This window comes from Pan troglodytes, chromosome 6 (assembly GCF_028858775.2).
Source record: "Pan troglodytes isolate AG18354 chromosome 6, NHGRI_mPanTro3-v2.0_pri, whole genome shotgun sequence".
In the NCBI taxonomy this organism is placed as follows: Eukaryota; Metazoa; Chordata; class Mammalia; order Primates; family Hominidae; genus Pan; species Pan troglodytes.
In genome coordinates this window covers 133018228-133035357 of record NC_072404.2, presented here as the reverse complement: position 1 = coordinate 133035357, position 17130 = coordinate 133018228, and the positions used below count along the sequence as shown (strand labels likewise).

Genomic DNA, 17130 nt, shown 5'->3' with positions numbered 1-17130 from the left:
TATTTCCATGATCTATTACATATGAAATGAAAGAACTCCTTATTCATTCAGCCAATATTTATTGAATACCATCCATGTATGCAAGACTACTCTAGGCACTGGAAATACAACAATTAATAGGATATAATCCCTGACCTCCAGGAACTTCCACTCCAGTGGGGGACATGGACAAGTTAAAAAGTAAATCTCCAGCCAGAGTGAGAAATGCTATGAAAGGGGTGGAGTTATAGGGTACACCTAGGAAACCGAGACCTGGAGTGTCAAGGCAGATTTTTGGAAAGAAGTGATGTGTAAGGAGAGGCCTGAAAGATGGTAGAAGGAGGCAGTGAAGGGCTGGGGGAGTTTCCCAGGTAGAGAACAGCAAGTGAACAAAAAAGCCTCTGCAGAACAGAAAGCACATGTGCTTTAGAGAACCAAAGAAATTCAGTATAACTGAATCATGGGAAGTAAGGGGAAGTTGGGCAGTGAGTGTAGAAAGCCAAACAAAGACAAAATCATGAAGGACCTGGTAAGCCACCTTAAGCAGTGTGGACTTAGTCCAGAAGGCATTAAGGAGCCATATGAAGGGAAGAAACAAGTGATCAGATGTGGGGTTTGGAAAGATCACCAGAGCTGCAAAGAGCAGAATGAACTATTGGGGGTCAATGAGGGAAATGAGCCAGGAACCTCAGAAATTTGTGCAAGGGTTAATAGTGGTGTCAGGTGGAAATGAAGAAAAGTGAATATATTTCAGATACTCCCCAGGGACAGCATTGACAGGATGTGACATGTGGGTACCCGTGGAGGAACTTGAGAGTGAAAGATGAGTCCCAGGTCTTGGCCTTGGGAAACTGGAGGGTGGGATGCCATTCAGTGGAATTAGGAACACAGGACAGGTATGTGGTGGGGCAGGGAAGGAACTCACTTATTGACATAAGGTGCTTTTCATGTGCTGAGATATCAGGTGGAAAGCTCTGGGAATAGGCAGATAATGGAGGTCATCAAAATAGAGATATTAATTAAAGCCAAAAGGACACATTAAATTTCCCAGGGAAACTAAGTAAAGTGAGACAAGAACTAGGATTCTGTCGGACACCATTTAAAGGATGACCAAGTGAAGTCCAGATTAAAAAAACATGATTATAGTTACTTTTACTTAGTACCCATATTTGCCAGGCACTGCGCTGGGCCCATTTTACATGTAAACTTGAAAAGTCACAACAATCCTACCAATTTATTGGGCCACAATGCCAGAAGTCTTTTTTTTTTTTCTCTTGGGATTCAGTTTCTTTTGAAATTCTCTTTGGTCTACACAGCTGGTAATTTCAGTTTGGCACCAATCTTGGAGAGAAGCTGTCTGGGCCTAAGCTGTTTTGGGATGGGTAAATTAAACTATCCAAGTTCTAGATTTTAGAAACTCTCTTTCCTTCCCTTGGACTTGCTTTAAATTCCTCCATCAAATGATAGGCAGACTGCCATGGTAAAGGTGTGGACCCAGGAAATAAGGAAAAAGGAGGCTCTCTGGACCAGCTTTTGTTCTAAGCCTTCCAGCTAGTAACTAGGTACAAGTCATGGCTTCATGAGATACAGTCCAGATCAGCAAGGATAAGATTCTACACTGGACTTGGAAGCCAAGTCCAAGCTAGAAATAAAGCATTTCTTGGCCTGGAATTATCACTGTATATATTTTTAATTTCCATTTGGGATAATGGGGAATTATGTAGGAGGTGCTGTTGGGATAAGATTCAGGTGTCTGGCTATTTGTCATTACTCTCTTCATTTACCTCTAGAGATACTAGTCATGGCAAGGACAAAGAGAGGACTCAGTGAGATGACATACATCCTGGTTTGCCCCGGAAAGTCCTGCTTTGCACTTTTGTCATAATGTCCTGTCCAGTTTAGTGTTTGACACACCCAAAAATGTCCTGTTTGGACAAATTATATTATCAGCTGTATTAGACTAAAGTCTAGGCCTTGTGACTTTGAAACCCAAATGCCTTTTCTGCTTCTCTAGGCTGATACTTGCTTGTTTGTTTGTATGCTGCTAGCAGGCTTACTCATCAAAAACCTATCACTACTAATCAAAAAAGCACACTACTACTCAACAAAAACTTAGCACTACTACTCAAAGCACTCATGACATTAAAGTTAGACTAACATCATCATCTTTGCGAATGGTAAATTATAAAAAAGGAGAACAGTAAAAGTATATACCTAAATATGAACTGATGAAATAAAAACCTAAACAGGTAAAAATTTTGCATTGTATTAGTATTTAAAATCATAACCACAGGTTCTAAGATTTTAGATTATATTTATGATCCTGCTTTCCTGTAAATTTTATTTTGATTTGGCAATACTTGCAGATTTTATAAAGGCTAATGTCTTCCCTCCCAAGTTTCCCTCCCATTGCATTGTGTTACTATAGTGCATTCTCTGAAGTCATATCAAAGATCTTAAAATGTGTCACTTGCAATTTAGTTAATGTTTTCTTTAAAGCGCCTGTGTTTGTTGGGTAATAAGGAAACTTTGATAATGAAAACGGTTAATCTAAGTACATTTTATTAGGGGCATGTTAAGGTTGGGCACTCAACGGTTAAGTGTTTAACACTCACAGGCATTTCAAAGCTCCTGGCAGGGTCCACTGTGAAGGGAGGCAGAAAAGGGAAGAACATTTGGCATAAACAGAAATTGGGCTAAAAGGACCAAAAGTGCTAATAGTGGAATACAGTTGTTCTCTAAAAAGACCTTTGAGGCTCAACATTTTAGGTCCCCTGATCCTATTTTGCCACAATCCAGACCTTTGGACTTAAGTTTAATAAAACAAAATAATTTATGTTCCCTTTTCTTTAATATAATGCTTATTTTTTAAAATTATAAGTTTATAGCTAGAGTATTCTGTTAAAGAAATCCAGAATTTCGAGAATTTCTCCAGCTCTCCTCCCCACCAAATTCCTTTGTATAATGCCCTCAAGTATAATGAACCACCTGTTGGATAAACATAAGGTGTTGTTTAGAAAATTTTATTCCATTTTAGTTAATATATTTCCTATATAATGTCCTAATGGCTTCGAAGGATGGCATATGCCTCATCTAGGTCATATGGCATTTTGCCCGGCAGTGCTCACAGCCACATACCCAAAGGCAGACGATTCCTGGCGACTTCGAAAGAAAACTATTGTCATTTGCAGGTGTTCTAGAATGAGCATCACTGTTTTGTGCTAAACCTGTTTCCCAGAGAAGTATATCAAGTCAAACCAAAGCCTCCTTCTTGTAGTGGAGAGCTTCAGAACTCAGATAGGGAGTAGATGAGAAGGTGTGGAGAGATGATACTTTATACTGGGAATAATCCCAGTATAGTAGAGTCGCCTAGGTCTCTTCTAATTCATGTTTCATTGACGCAAATTGATTAGGAAAGGACGAAGTAGTGCTACCTATGGGGTTTGCTATAAACTGAAAGCTTCTGTCCCCCTGCCAAAGTCATATGTTGAAATCCTAACTTCAAAGATGCTGGTATTAGGAGGTGGGGCCTTTGGGAGGTGATTTAGGTCATGAGGGCTCTACCCTAAACCCATGATTTGGATTAGTGCCCTTATAAAAGACATCCCAGAGAGCTAGCCTGCCCACTCTTCTGCCATGTAACAACACAGTGAGAACACAGCCATCTGTGAGGAAGCAGGCCTTCACCAGACACAAAATCAGCTGGCACCAGATTTTGAACTTCCCAGCCTCCACAACTGTGAAAAATAAATTTTACTGTTGTTTCTAAGACATCTGGTCTATGGTATTTTGTTGTAGTAGCCCCAATGGACTAAGACAGAATATTGGTACTGGGATCTGGGTACTGCTGTAACAAATACTCAATGTGGAAGCAGCTTTGGAACCAGGTAATGAGTAGAGGCTGGAAGAGTTTTCAGGTACATGCTAGAAAAAGCCTACATTGCTGTGAATGGACAATTAAAGGCCATTCTGGTGAGGGCTCCAGAGAGGAGGAGAGCTGTAGAGAAAGCTACTATCTTCTTACCGAATACCTAAGTGGTCATGAGCTGAATGTTCCCAGAAATATGGACGGTAAAGGCCAATCTGATGGGTTTTCAGATGGAAATGAGGAACATGTTATTGGACAATGGAGGAAAAGCTATCCTTCTTGTAAAATGTCAAAGAACTTGGCTGAGCTGTTTGTGTCCTAGTGTTTTGTGGAAGGCAGAACTTGAAAGCAATGAAATTGAATGTTTAACTGAGGAAATATCCAAGCAAAGTTGAAGGAGCAGCTTAGTTACTCTTGACTGCTCATAGTAAAATTCAAGATGAGAAATGACTTTAAAATGGAATTATTGATCAAAAGGGAAGCAGAACTTCAAAATTTGGAAAATTCTCAGCCTATCCATATTGTGAAAGATGAGAAAGCCTGCTCAGGAGAGAATACAAAGGGTGTGGCCAAATTTGATAAGTAAATTACTATGGACTAGCCATCTCAACAGAAACTAGGTGCTATGCATTCAGACAGTGGGGATATTAGTCAGCCACCTAAACAGAAGCCAGAATTTATATTCCAAGACAATGGAAGAATGACTCCAAAGCCATTTGGAGATCTTCCAAGCTGCCTTTCCCATCATAGTTCAGAGTGCAGAGGCCTGGGGTAGGGAAGAAAGATTTCAAAGGAGGGGCTACAACTGCCCCGTGCCACCTCACATTGCAGACTTCACATTGCCACCTCACACTGCAGTCTTTGCTCCTGTATTAGCACATTTTCACACTGCTGTAAAGAGACTGGGTAATTTATAAAGAAAAGAGGTTTAATTGACTCACAGTTCCACATGGCTGGGAAGGCCTCAGGAAACTTACAATCATTGCGGAAGGGAAGGAGTTATGTCTTACATGGTGACAGGCAAGAAAGAGGGTGCAAGAGCAGGGAAAACTGCCTTATGAAACCATTGGATCTCGTGAGAACTCACTCACTATCACATGAACAGCATAGGAAAACCATGCCCATGATCCAGTCACCTCTCACCAGGTCTCTCCCTCAACACATGGAGATTATGGAGATTATAATTCAAGACAAGATTTGGGTGGGGACACACTCAAACCATATCAGCTCCCCATACTCCATTGCCATACATCTCCACCACCCTAGGTATAGCTCTAGCAGACCCCAGCACTCATGCATTACACTCAGCAAAACTGTAGGGGGATGGCTGCCTCCACCTAGATTTCAAGAACCCAGAGAGTCACAGGACCCAGGTAGAGGCCCAGGGGTGAGGTCACCACATAGAGCCCACATTAGGGCAATGCCCAGTGGAGCTATGAAGGCTGGGCCACCTATGCAATCCCAGACCAGTAGAACCACCAGGCATGCAATTGCACACTCAGGGAGCCATAGGTGTGGGATTGGAGCACAGACCTGCCACAAAGAATGAGACACTCAAATCCATGAGGATAGAGCCTCCACCCCGGTGTGTCCAGAGGTAAGACACCACCCCAGTGAGCCTGGAGGCAAAGCAAAGGAAATTATTCTCAAGCCTTAAAGTGTTAGACTTATAGAGACCTGTCACTCCTTTTTTCTTTTCTATTTCTCTTTTTTGAAATGGGACTGTCTAGCCTGTGCCTGTTTCACCATTTTATTTTGAAAGTACATAATAGGTTTGATTTCACAGTTTCATACTTGGAGAGCAATCTGCCTAAAGAGGAATCACACCTTAAGTCCCACTCTACCTAACTTAGCTGTTTGTGCTGATTTAGCTGATATTTAGATGAAACCTTGGACTTTAGCCTTGTAAGTTGATGCTGGAACAAGTTAAGACTTTGGGGGCTATTGGGATGGAATGAATGTATTTTGCATGTGAAGAAGACATGAACTTTGGAGGTCAGGAGTGAAATGCTATGGTCTAAATATTTGTGTCCCCCCCCACCTCCTCAAATTCATATGTTAAAATCCTAACCCCCAAGGTGATAGTATTAGAATGTAGGACATGTGGGAGGTGATTAGGTCATGAGAACAAAGCCCTCATGATGGGATTAGTGCCATTGTAAAAGAGACACCAGAGAGGTCTTGCCCTTTCCATTATGTGAGGACACAGCAAGAAAGCACCATCAATGAACCAGGAAGTATGCTCTCACGAGACAGCAAACCTGCTGGCACCTTGATCTTTGACTTCTCAGCCTCCAAAGATTGCTTATAAGCAGCTCAGTCTTTGGTATTTTATTTTAGCAGCCTAAATGGACCAAGATAGGGCCTGATGGTTGGAGCCATACCAGTGAGGAGAGAAGTAGGCTCAGTCAAAAGTACTTGTCGCGCCAGGTATTTTAGGGTACTCCATTTTGAAGTTGTGCACAGAAATACATGCACACAAAGTGTGTAGAATGATCTTAGCCATATCAACCATTTGTGTTGGTATGAGTTACCTCTTTCAAAATCATTTCAGTTAGGGGTAGGTCCAGTCAAAAGTACCTGTTGCTCCAGGTATGTTAGGGTACTCCATTTTAAAGTTGTGCACACACATACATGCACACAAAGTGTGTAGAATGATGTCAGCTATATCAGCCATTTGTGTTGGTATGAGTTACCCCTTTCAAAATCATTTCAGTTAGCAGCCTTACCTCATCTGCAACTTTCCATATTTCTTGATCACTCCACTGTTCATAGGGATCCAAGTTTTTTCTAAATGTTCCAGAAAAGATAAATACTTTCTATAGCAAAAAAGAAAAGAAGAAGAAAGTATGAATAACCTAAATATCTTTTTATTTTTCCCTTATTGTATTGTAAAACATTTCAAGTAGAAAAATTATTTTAAAATAAGAAACACCCATGTACTTACCATCAAGTTCTCTCAAATTTTAATATTTTATCATGTCTGCTTTGTATCATTCTTTTAAGAAACAAATACTACAGCAATATTTGGAGTCCCTTGTGAACATTTTTCTAATCCCAATGTCTTTAGAATAAAGAAATTGAGATAATTGTTAATTGTAGAATATTAAAAAATTTTATTCCTAGCAATATTCCTTATTATAAGCAAATGTAATATAAAAGTAAAAAGTAGAAAAACCCAGTAAGTTTATGAGTTATAATTAACCTGTTAGAACAAATTCCTAGTTTGTTAATGTATTTCCCTGGATTCCTCTGATAAGCCTGCTTCCTAAGGGATTTTGAAATTTCTTTAACTTATGCTTATTCAAATACACATTTATCTCATCTATAAACCAAGGCACAACTCTACTTATCTGATCAGACAGGCACAAGAGAGAGCCTCAACTTAGAAATCAGTGGAAGAGCAGAAGTCAAATAATTGTTTAACTGAATGCATGTTCCTGGTAAGGAACAAAATGACAATCTAATTCCCTGCATGGAGCATTGCACAGCTGTTACCCTGAAACATCTACTTACCAGATCACCGTCTACTTAATTCTGCCTATATTATTTTAAAATGTCTTAAAAGAAAATCACTGTCTCATTGGGGAATGTCGGTGCAATAGCAATAATAATACTTAGTTCTCTGTGCCTGGGGTGAATTGAAAATAATATTTTTGATATTAACATTTAGAATTTTTTTTTACCCTTTTTTCTTTTGCCTTTGGTTAATAACATCCACTAAAGGGAATTAAGAATGAAATTTCTTGAAGTGTAGTTTTTACCAATTGCCTTGAAATGAGACTATTTAGTGGCCATCTGGTCCACAAGGAACCACACAAGTCAAGTCAATTCCCAATTAATGGTGTCTGTGTCTCTCAGGCAGATGGAGAGTATCCTCAGCAAGGCAGCCAAGTTTACTGAGGATCATGTTAGAAATTTCATACCCCGGGGCATAACTGATGACTTAAAGAAAAAGTTGTTGTCAAATGTCTCAGAAACTCTCTAGAGAGGTCAGCTAGGACCTCCATGCTGATATTTCTCAACCTACATCAAAATCACCTTCCTGAAAGGTACCTACATTGCTTTACAGAGGGAATATAAGAGATGAGCATATGACTCATAGGATCATAAGATATGTGAGGGATATGTTTGTGTATCCACCTCCAAACTTCTATGTAAATAAAAGTAATTTCTGAATAAACTGAAGAGAGTAGACAAAGGTCATTATTGGAGAATTCTGAAAAACTAAAGAGAATTAAACAAGAAGCAGTGCTGAGAACTTGAGTCAGTTCATTATTTAAGCAATTGGATTTATTTAGTATATAAAGTTAAAAAGCCTTGCCAATAGAATTTTTCCATTTGCTTTTTTAAATATATTTTTCATTTTATATTGTGGTTCTTTAAATAAAAGGTTTCTAGCATTATTGAGAAGAACAGGAAATGATAATTGTAAGGGTTAACAAAGTATCAAACAATATATTACCTGCTACAGAACAGTTATCTCCTCCAAAAGGATGGGACACATATCTCCCATTTATGGCAGACTTATCATGAACCATGTCCTGGGACAGGCTCATTCTATATGTTATCTCTTTCAATCTTCATGTCAACCTCATGAGGTAAATCCTATTACGTACATGAAGAAACAGCAGGTTGGAGAAGGTGAGTGACTTGTCCAAGGTCACTTAGCTAGGAGACAGTAGGAGCTGGAATTCAAACACAGGAGTGTTTGTCTCTAAACCTGTGCTCCTCATCACCACAGCAAAATGGCTCAAATCCTTTGTGGACCATTTTTTCCTTCCTATTTAAAGCTCAGGAAAGATTAAAGGTTGGGCAGCAGCAGCCTAATGGGTACATAAAGAGCCCATCAGTACTCAGCAGCATATTCTTTATTTAAACAATTATCCATCCCTCTAGCCACAGGCTCAGTTCCTGGAGAGATTAGCTTCCTCTTCCTATGCAGGACCTGAGTCGAAGCGTTTCATATGGGCTACAGCCTCATTATAACTTTCAAGGAGACTCACACATCCAATGGAAGCACACAATTTGAAACGGAATAATGGCATTATCATGGAGGACTGCGGGAGGATGGTAGGGGGAAGGCCAAAGATGTTACGGCATCAACACTGACACAGAGTTATGAAAGGCAATGTGGCTTGCAAAGATGTTGTAGTAATGCAGTTCTGGCCTGGAAGGTATGTCTACAAACAGGAACCCAGCCTCTTTGTTCTTCCATGTTTTATGAAATGGGGAAATGCTACCTTTCTTCTCAAAGCTACTCTACCCCTAGGCTTTCCCATCTCAGTGTATGGTACCTTCATTTCCTCAATCCAGAAACTTGGGAGTCATTCATGACTTATCTTTCTCCCTGATCTTCCCAAATAAAATTAATTATCAGTCCTATCTGGAGCAGGGCAAGAGCCTCCTAATTGATTTCTTCCCTTTCACTCTTGCATCTCTACCCATCCATTCGCATTCAGCAATCAAAGCAATTCACTACAACAGAAATTAGAACATTTCATTGACCTTTTAACAAACCTTCAAAGGTTTTCCACTACACTCAGGCCTTTAAGATGGCCTACACGACCCTACATGGTTTAGCCCCTCCTACTTCTCTGACTCATTTAGTGCCCTTCTCCATTCTCTTCTCTTTCTTCCTGCCACCACACTAGCTTTCTTTCACTCCCTCAGCTTCTTCACACATTGGATTCCTCTTGCTTGGGAATCTCATTCCCTACCTTCTTCCCATGGCCAACTGCTTTCTTTAGGTTTCAAATTAAATATCACTTCCTCAGCGGTATCTTTCCTGATCCTCAATACCAAATAAAATCTCCCAACATATGGTCTCATAATACTCACACTCTGCTTTCATAGCTTACAGTGAGTATTAAGATTATATGTGCATTTGTGAGCATTTTGTTTTTAACATCCATCTCTCCTACTAGGCCATAACTGCTGCATACCCTGTCCTTAGCAAAAGCTGTGTTCATAATATATGCTCAATAAATTCTTCCTGAATAAATAAATGGACTGATATGAAAATAGGAAGTAAAATACAAAAACATCAAACTCAGAGTTCAGCACATGTTGTTTTTCTTCCTTCTGAAAGAACAGCTATTACAACCTAGTATTTTGTTTTGGCTCAGAAAAAAAAAAAATATATATATATATACACACACACTATATATATATATGTACAGATATATGTATGTATGTATATGTACATATGTATGTATGTATATATACATATGTATATATACACACAGATATGTGTGTATATATCGATATACATGTATATATATATCTAGATGTGTGTAGATATATATATCTCTACTGCCATATATATATACACACACACATATACACACACACACACACACACACCCCATGTATAATTCTATTAAAATGTGGCCAAATATTTATCAGTATCACAATCTTTAAAGAAATAATACTAACAACCCATTAAAATTTTGATCGTTCTTTATAATTGCTTGGGAAATGGTGGGTCTTTTACTCATAATACTATAGTCTAATAGTTTATATAAAATATCTATCAAAGTATATTGATATATATTAAATTTAGCTAAAATAGATACACATATATTCAACATTATGAAGAAAGAAAGCTGTTGGTTGAAATTAGACATCCCAAAGTTTTAAGTGTGGTGAATTTGATACCATTCAGAAATTCTGTAGGTCTTTTGTCTACAGTTTACTGTCTAGTGTTAGATACTGAAGTAAGCACTCTAATTGAAAAAAAAAATTTAACTGAACAAACTGGTTCAGTTAGAATTCAATTTCATACAATTAGGTATTTCATTCCTGTATTACAAATAGTACCTGGCACTCTCTTGCTTCCAGGGGTGCCAGTGGGTGTCTTAGTTCTGTTTTCTAAACTGTTTGAACTTTCCACAAACTCATCTCCAAATTTGAAAGGTCTTTGGAGGTCACCCAAGTCCTTTTCTCTGGTTTACAAATGAAACAGTCAAGGCCCTGAGAAGTTACGTGGTTTGCCCAATGTGGTACACTCGGACTGACTGTGCAGCAAAAAATATACCTGAAACTATCAATCACACAATGGCCCTTTATCTCTCTTTTAAGAAACTTCACCAATAGGAAAGTTAGGATGTGCAAATATCTGATATTTATTTAATGCCATATATGTCATAAAGAGCACTTCTTGAGACCCAGAGAAAAATAAGAGCACCATTACTCACCCGGTGACAAACCTTTTTGCTACAGCTTGACTCCTCAACTCAACTCAGTGGCAACACGTGAGGCTATATTGAGTTCTCAGGGTTGCTCATGTATATTTCACTGCAACAGGCATTATGCTTTAGCATTGGATGTCAAACAAAAAACAATAAAGCAGTTTGGCTGGTGTGGTGACTGGATGTAATATAAATTACATAAGTGGGAAGTGTGACTGTTTTTCTTTAAGCATACAGTGCTGTTTGGCTTTGGCTCAGAAGGGAAATATATATCTGTGTGTGTGTGTGTGTGCGTGTATATATGCACACACTCACACAGTAGGTAGGTAAATAATGTGTACATATATATACACATATATAAATACATATATATACATATATACATATATATAAATACTGTGTGTGTGTATATATATATACACACTCCATGTATAGTTCTATCAAAATGTGGCCCAAATGCTTATAAATATCACAGTGGTTTGGACGTCCCTTTTTGACAATGTCTGCAACATTTTCTTATAAATTCAATCTGTATAATAAAAATCTGTTCAATGTGAACAAATCAAGATCCTAAGTTTATGGTAGAGAATGTTTAAAAATAAGTATTGGCCAGGCACTGTTACTCATGTCTGAATTCCCAGTGCTTTGGGAGGCCAAGGTGGGAGGATCACTTGAGGCCAGGAGTTTAAGACCAGCCTGTAGAACATAGTAAGACCATGTCTTAAAAAAAAAAATTTTTTTTTTTTTGTATTAGCTGGTGGTATGGTTTGGATCTGTGTCTCTGCCCAAATCTCATGTTGAATTGTAATTCCCAGTGTTGGAGGCAGGGCCTGGTGGGAGGTAACTGGATCATGGGGGTGGATTTCTCATGAACGGTATAGCACCATCCTCTTGGCGCTGTTCTCATGATAGTGATTGAGTTCTCATGAGATCTGCTCATTTCAAAGTGTGTGGCACCTCCTCCCTCACTTTGTCTTGCTCCTCATTCGTCATGTAACATGCCTGCTTCTTATTTGCCTTCCGCCATGATTGAAAACTTCCTGAGGCCTCCTCAGAAGCAGATGCTGCTATGCTTCCCGTACAGCCTGAAGAACCGTGAGCCAGTTACATTTATTTTCTTTATAAATTACCCAGTTTCCGGTATTTCTTTATAGCAATGAAAGGATGGACTAATACAGCTGGGCATGGTAGTGTGGGCCTGTAATCCACCTACCCAAGAGACTGAGGTGGGAGGATCACTGGAGCCCTGGAGTTCAAGGTAACACACTCAAGCCTAGGTGACAGTGCAAGACTCTGTCTCCAAAAAAGTGTTGCTTTGTTTTCAAGAATATCTATTAGTTAGAACAAAGTAGCTATAATTAGATGAATAAAATATTCCTCAGTCAAAAATATTTAAGGTTTGTAACAAATATAGAATAATTTTGTAATATTTACATATATTTGCATATAAATGATTGCATGTAAAATATCCAAATTATTGTTTCCTCTAAAATTACTTAATGCTTTACAACCTTTTTATACTACAACTTTTTAGTATATACATTTTCAGAGATAGCATAAAAGAAAATACTTTCCTGGTCTGACCAAATAATCAAAAATTTCACATTTTTAGGCTCAGAAATAATAAAATTGCATTGTACCTACTTCCATACCAATTATTTTTCTCTCCTCCCTTAAGTTCAGCACTCCACCCCTACTGTCCTTATATTACTCCAGACTCATCACTTCATAGCTGGAGAGTTTCCTAGCTCATGTCCCTGCCTCTCCTGCCACCTACACCCCATGCCATCAGCAGCAGCAGTGTCCTCCACCACCCTTTCACCAGCCTCTTCCTCACTCAAAAAGGCCCAACCCATTCCTCGTGAAGCCATGTTGGCACTTGTCAAGTATTAACTTCTTTTTCCTAATACTCCCTAATTTGTGGCCTCCTCTGACCTTTTGCCCCTCAACTTTTTCTAGTTCTCATCTTAGTACTTATCCATAATCTCCCTGTCTGGCATCCTGGAATACCCTCTCCACATCCTCATGCCCCCACATTTCTAAAATCTACAAGCTTTATGACCCTTTATGAACCGCCTTAATTATCACTTTCTTTGTGAAACTATATTCTTTTGTTCACTTCTATGGTATATACCTCCAATATTATACTAAGATGGGGACATTATTTCTTTTGCTCAAGGAACTATAAAAAATAATAACAACCACCACAGCACAGCATATTGTACTTACTATGTGCCAGGGAGGAGTACTAGTTATTAACTCATTTAATCCTCACAAAAACACAATGAATTAGTTACTACCATTATACTCATTTTACAGACAAGAAAACAGACGCACAGAGAAATCAAATAACTTGCCTAAGATTACACAGACTAAAATCCAGATACTGATGGAACCACAGTCTCCTGTTACAGAAATCAAGCATTTAGTGATTCAGCACAAAACAACGTACATTGAATTCTTATCAAGTTATTGTGTTATGCACTCTATAAGGGACAGAAAACTTAGTAAGAAAAAATCTGTTTTATCTAGCATTTCTATTACATTCTTTATCTAGCCTGCTTTAATTGGTGATGATTTTGTGTTTAAACCTTACTTTCTTAACTAGGATACCTGCAAGTATTTACAATGCTAAGTGGAAATTAAACAAATACAAGGATTACTCTAATATAAGATATATTAGAAGTGCCAGGTTTACAAACAAGGCTCCAAATCCCATGTGGGACTGGAATGTGGGGGTGGAATGTTGGGATTAGTCAAAAACCCCAAATTCACACAATGTTAATGTTGCTTTGAAAAGTCTAATTTGTATGACTCATATAATGGAGGGATGCAAGGGAAAAGATGAGGAAGGCACTGCAGTAGGAGTAGAAAAAAAGGAAGGATCACTGATGTTGGGGAGTAGCAACAACAGGGCTTGGGAGCTGGCCTTTCATAATTACCCACATCACACTCCCTAACTAGCCCATGCCTTGACCCATGACTATATTTAATCACCTATATTTAATTTATCATTTTGGTTAAATCCTTTCTTCCTTTGATCTCTGACTTATGACAATGAGTGTAATTTTGAACTTTTCATTTGAAGCTCATAGGTTGGATTGGGACCTCACTGTAACAGATCAAGGACAAGTGCTATGTATACCTTTTATGTAACCACAGAAGTTATCATACTTATAATGTTAAGCATGTAGGAGTTTAATAATTAATTATTAAGTTGTTAATTATTATAAAATGAGTGAGAACTGCTACACTGCTGAATCATCATTCAAATCTACAAACACTTGTTTTGGTCGCATTTGATATCTCCCAGAGCAAAAGACGCCCCAACTTTGAGGTGGGAGTTATGTGTGGACATAGATTCTTTTCAGATCATAAAGACTCATTGCAAGAATAGGCCTAATCATTTCCTCAGAATAGTTTGTCACCTTTCAAACTTGTAACTGAAGATTTAGACATACATTTAAAAATATTTTTTCTGTTTTTTATGAATTATGTGCTTAACACAATTCAAGGCTAATAAACCATTTTAGATCTTGTTGTTCTAATTGCCTCAACCAATGGGGCTCTCATGATTAGCCTCATTGTCTCCTCTTCATGACCTCACAGCTCACAGGTAACACAGAACAAATTAAAGGAGGCTCCACCTTGAAATTTACACAATAGTCTTCCAAGCTGGCGCATTCTCCAAGATCGCTGTCTAGCTACAGGAGGGAAGAACATTAATAAAACAAAACAAAACACCTGCAAGGACCTGCCAAAACTAATGACATGTTGTGATTCCACAGCTGATGTCTCAGGATCACTATGAGAAAAAGAGGGGAAATTTCTTGTTCAAAGTTCCTGTTTCATATGTCTGAAAACAAATGATCCATTGATACAGAGATCTCTAATGTCTCAGTGTCAGAGATCTTCAGAACTATGCCCTTGCAAAGTCTCGGAGTTGGAAGGAAGAAAAAAACGGAAAAGCAAACAAACATAATTTTCTTTGGATTTTTAATTCCTTCTTCCTTTTTTTTTTCTTTTTAAACTTTAGGACAGGATAAAATTACTTAATTTGAACTTTCAAAGAAAAGTTAGGAAAATAAAAGCATCTCTTGGTTTCGACATCAAAAATGTATGAGAAGTTTGCCCTCTTTTGCTCTTTCTTGGACATTCACATAATGTTCAAAATTTGTCACAAAGAAGAAATAGCATATTCTGTTTACAGACATCTTTGTGATACTGAGAGCCAGCCCCAGAAACCAGCATCATAAACACATATATGAGAAGCATCGATATCAAGATCATCCAGCATTTCTGAAGGAATCTCTGAACGTATTTTTTTTTGTTTGGTTTATATAATGCTAGAAACCATAGAAGAGAGGAAATGAAAAAAAAAAAAAGACAAACTTGGGAGACTCACTTTGGCAGAAAGAAAAGATAAAGAATTTTCAAAACTCTGGCCCACTTGGTTTTCCTCCATGTCTTGCATATATACGTTCCTACGTCAAACATGCAATAAAACAAAACCTCTCTACTACATAGTAGATAAACTAAAGGATTCCCAGTGAAACTGAAATTAATTTTTAGGGCTTGGCTTATTCTAATGGGCAAATTTGTGTGAACAAGAACAATAAAAACCAAAAAATTCACTATTTTTCATTAAAAATGGGACCACAAGACTTAGGTTCTACTGAATAACAACACTTCTCTATCAACCAGTTCTTTTTCGCTTTTCAACATTTTTATTTTGCCTAATGCTATCACCTTGGGATACTTGTATTTCCAGTGTTTCTTTATTTTTAGATCATCTGACAATCCCTTTTTTCTTTCTGAAGAAACAATACTGTTTTCAAAACTCCAACCAGGATAAAGCTTCTGGCAACATGACAAAGTCTAGACAAATAAATTAAAAGCACCAGTTGAGCAGTTACAATATTTAGTGCCTCATTAGTTGAAAGGAGCAAATGTTCCACAAGGTAATCTGTTAAGAAATACAAGCTTTTTTTTTCAGTCTAGATTTATAGTCAGTCTACCTGGAGGTGCTCCTGGCATTTTAATTTTGTGTAAAAAGTAGAGTAGTATTAGCAAGAACTATGGTAGTGGAATGCATTCAGTGTCCATTAGCACAAAGGGAGAAAAGTGATCATTAAATGTGAATATACCCGGAAAGACTAGAGAAAATACCAGCAAAAATTCAGTAAATGCTGTCCAGATTTGGTCCCAGTAAAGACATTTCTTGGTTTCCATTTATATCACTTTAAACTGGAACTGTTGCTATTTTTCTCATATACAAGAAGTGCTCTTACACAGTAACACATTCTAATTCATAGAATGATACTAAGGCAATGAGACTAGAGATCCTTTGTGACCAAATCAGAGTGACATTAAAAAAAAAAATAGTTACAGACTAATCTGACATTGTTCATCCCATCCAAATAACAAAAAACAATCACTACACTTTCTATTTTCAATTCCACTACCTCATGATTCCAAGTGTTTGTTATTTCAGGAGCATCTGTTATGTCCCGCAAAGCATTTCTCAACCTGGCGATTGCTAACTTGGAGGTCAGGCCACTGAAGCAGGAACAAAAAAGAGCTGTTAAAAAACAAAAGCCCAAGGCTCCCACTGTAAATTTGGTCTTCTGAAAAACACTATCAAAGCTATGAACATTTCAATAACCAGAATTTGAGAATTCCAAACTTTTAGAGACATCTTTTCTGCCTATGAGAAAACTGCACTGGAGAAAAAAGACAGCAATGCATAACAAATATATTTTGCAGAGTAATATGAATTTCTTGAGTACAAGTATCAAATAGCAGTAAAAAATATAATTTAGTTGCCTTTTTTCTGGCTAAGTCCTTTTGCTCACCTGCGGTATCACTCCAAAGGCTTTCCTCCACTGTTGCAAAGTTATTGAATCCCAAGACACACCATCGATCTGGATTTCTCCTTCAGTGTTCAGTAGTCTCAAAAAAGCTGATAACAAAGTACTCTTCCCTGATCCAGTTCTTCCCAAGAGGCCCACCTATAAGGTAAAAGTGATGGGATCACTTCTGTGACATATAGGTACCATGCCATAAACATAATTCAGTATTGTACTTCAA

General features: G+C 38.0%; 1 protein-coding gene across 1 annotated transcript in view; it reads right to left on the bottom strand.

The window, feature by feature from the left end:
- Positions 1-17130, bottom strand: part of CFTR (CF transmembrane conductance regulator) — a 183074-nt gene that overhangs the window by 9160 nt on the left and 156784 nt on the right. Inside the window, 2 exon segments of the mRNA NM_001079917.1 lie at positions 6577-6666; positions 16896-17051. Coding sequence (NP_001073386.1) covers positions 6577-6666; positions 16896-17051 — 246 coding nt within the window.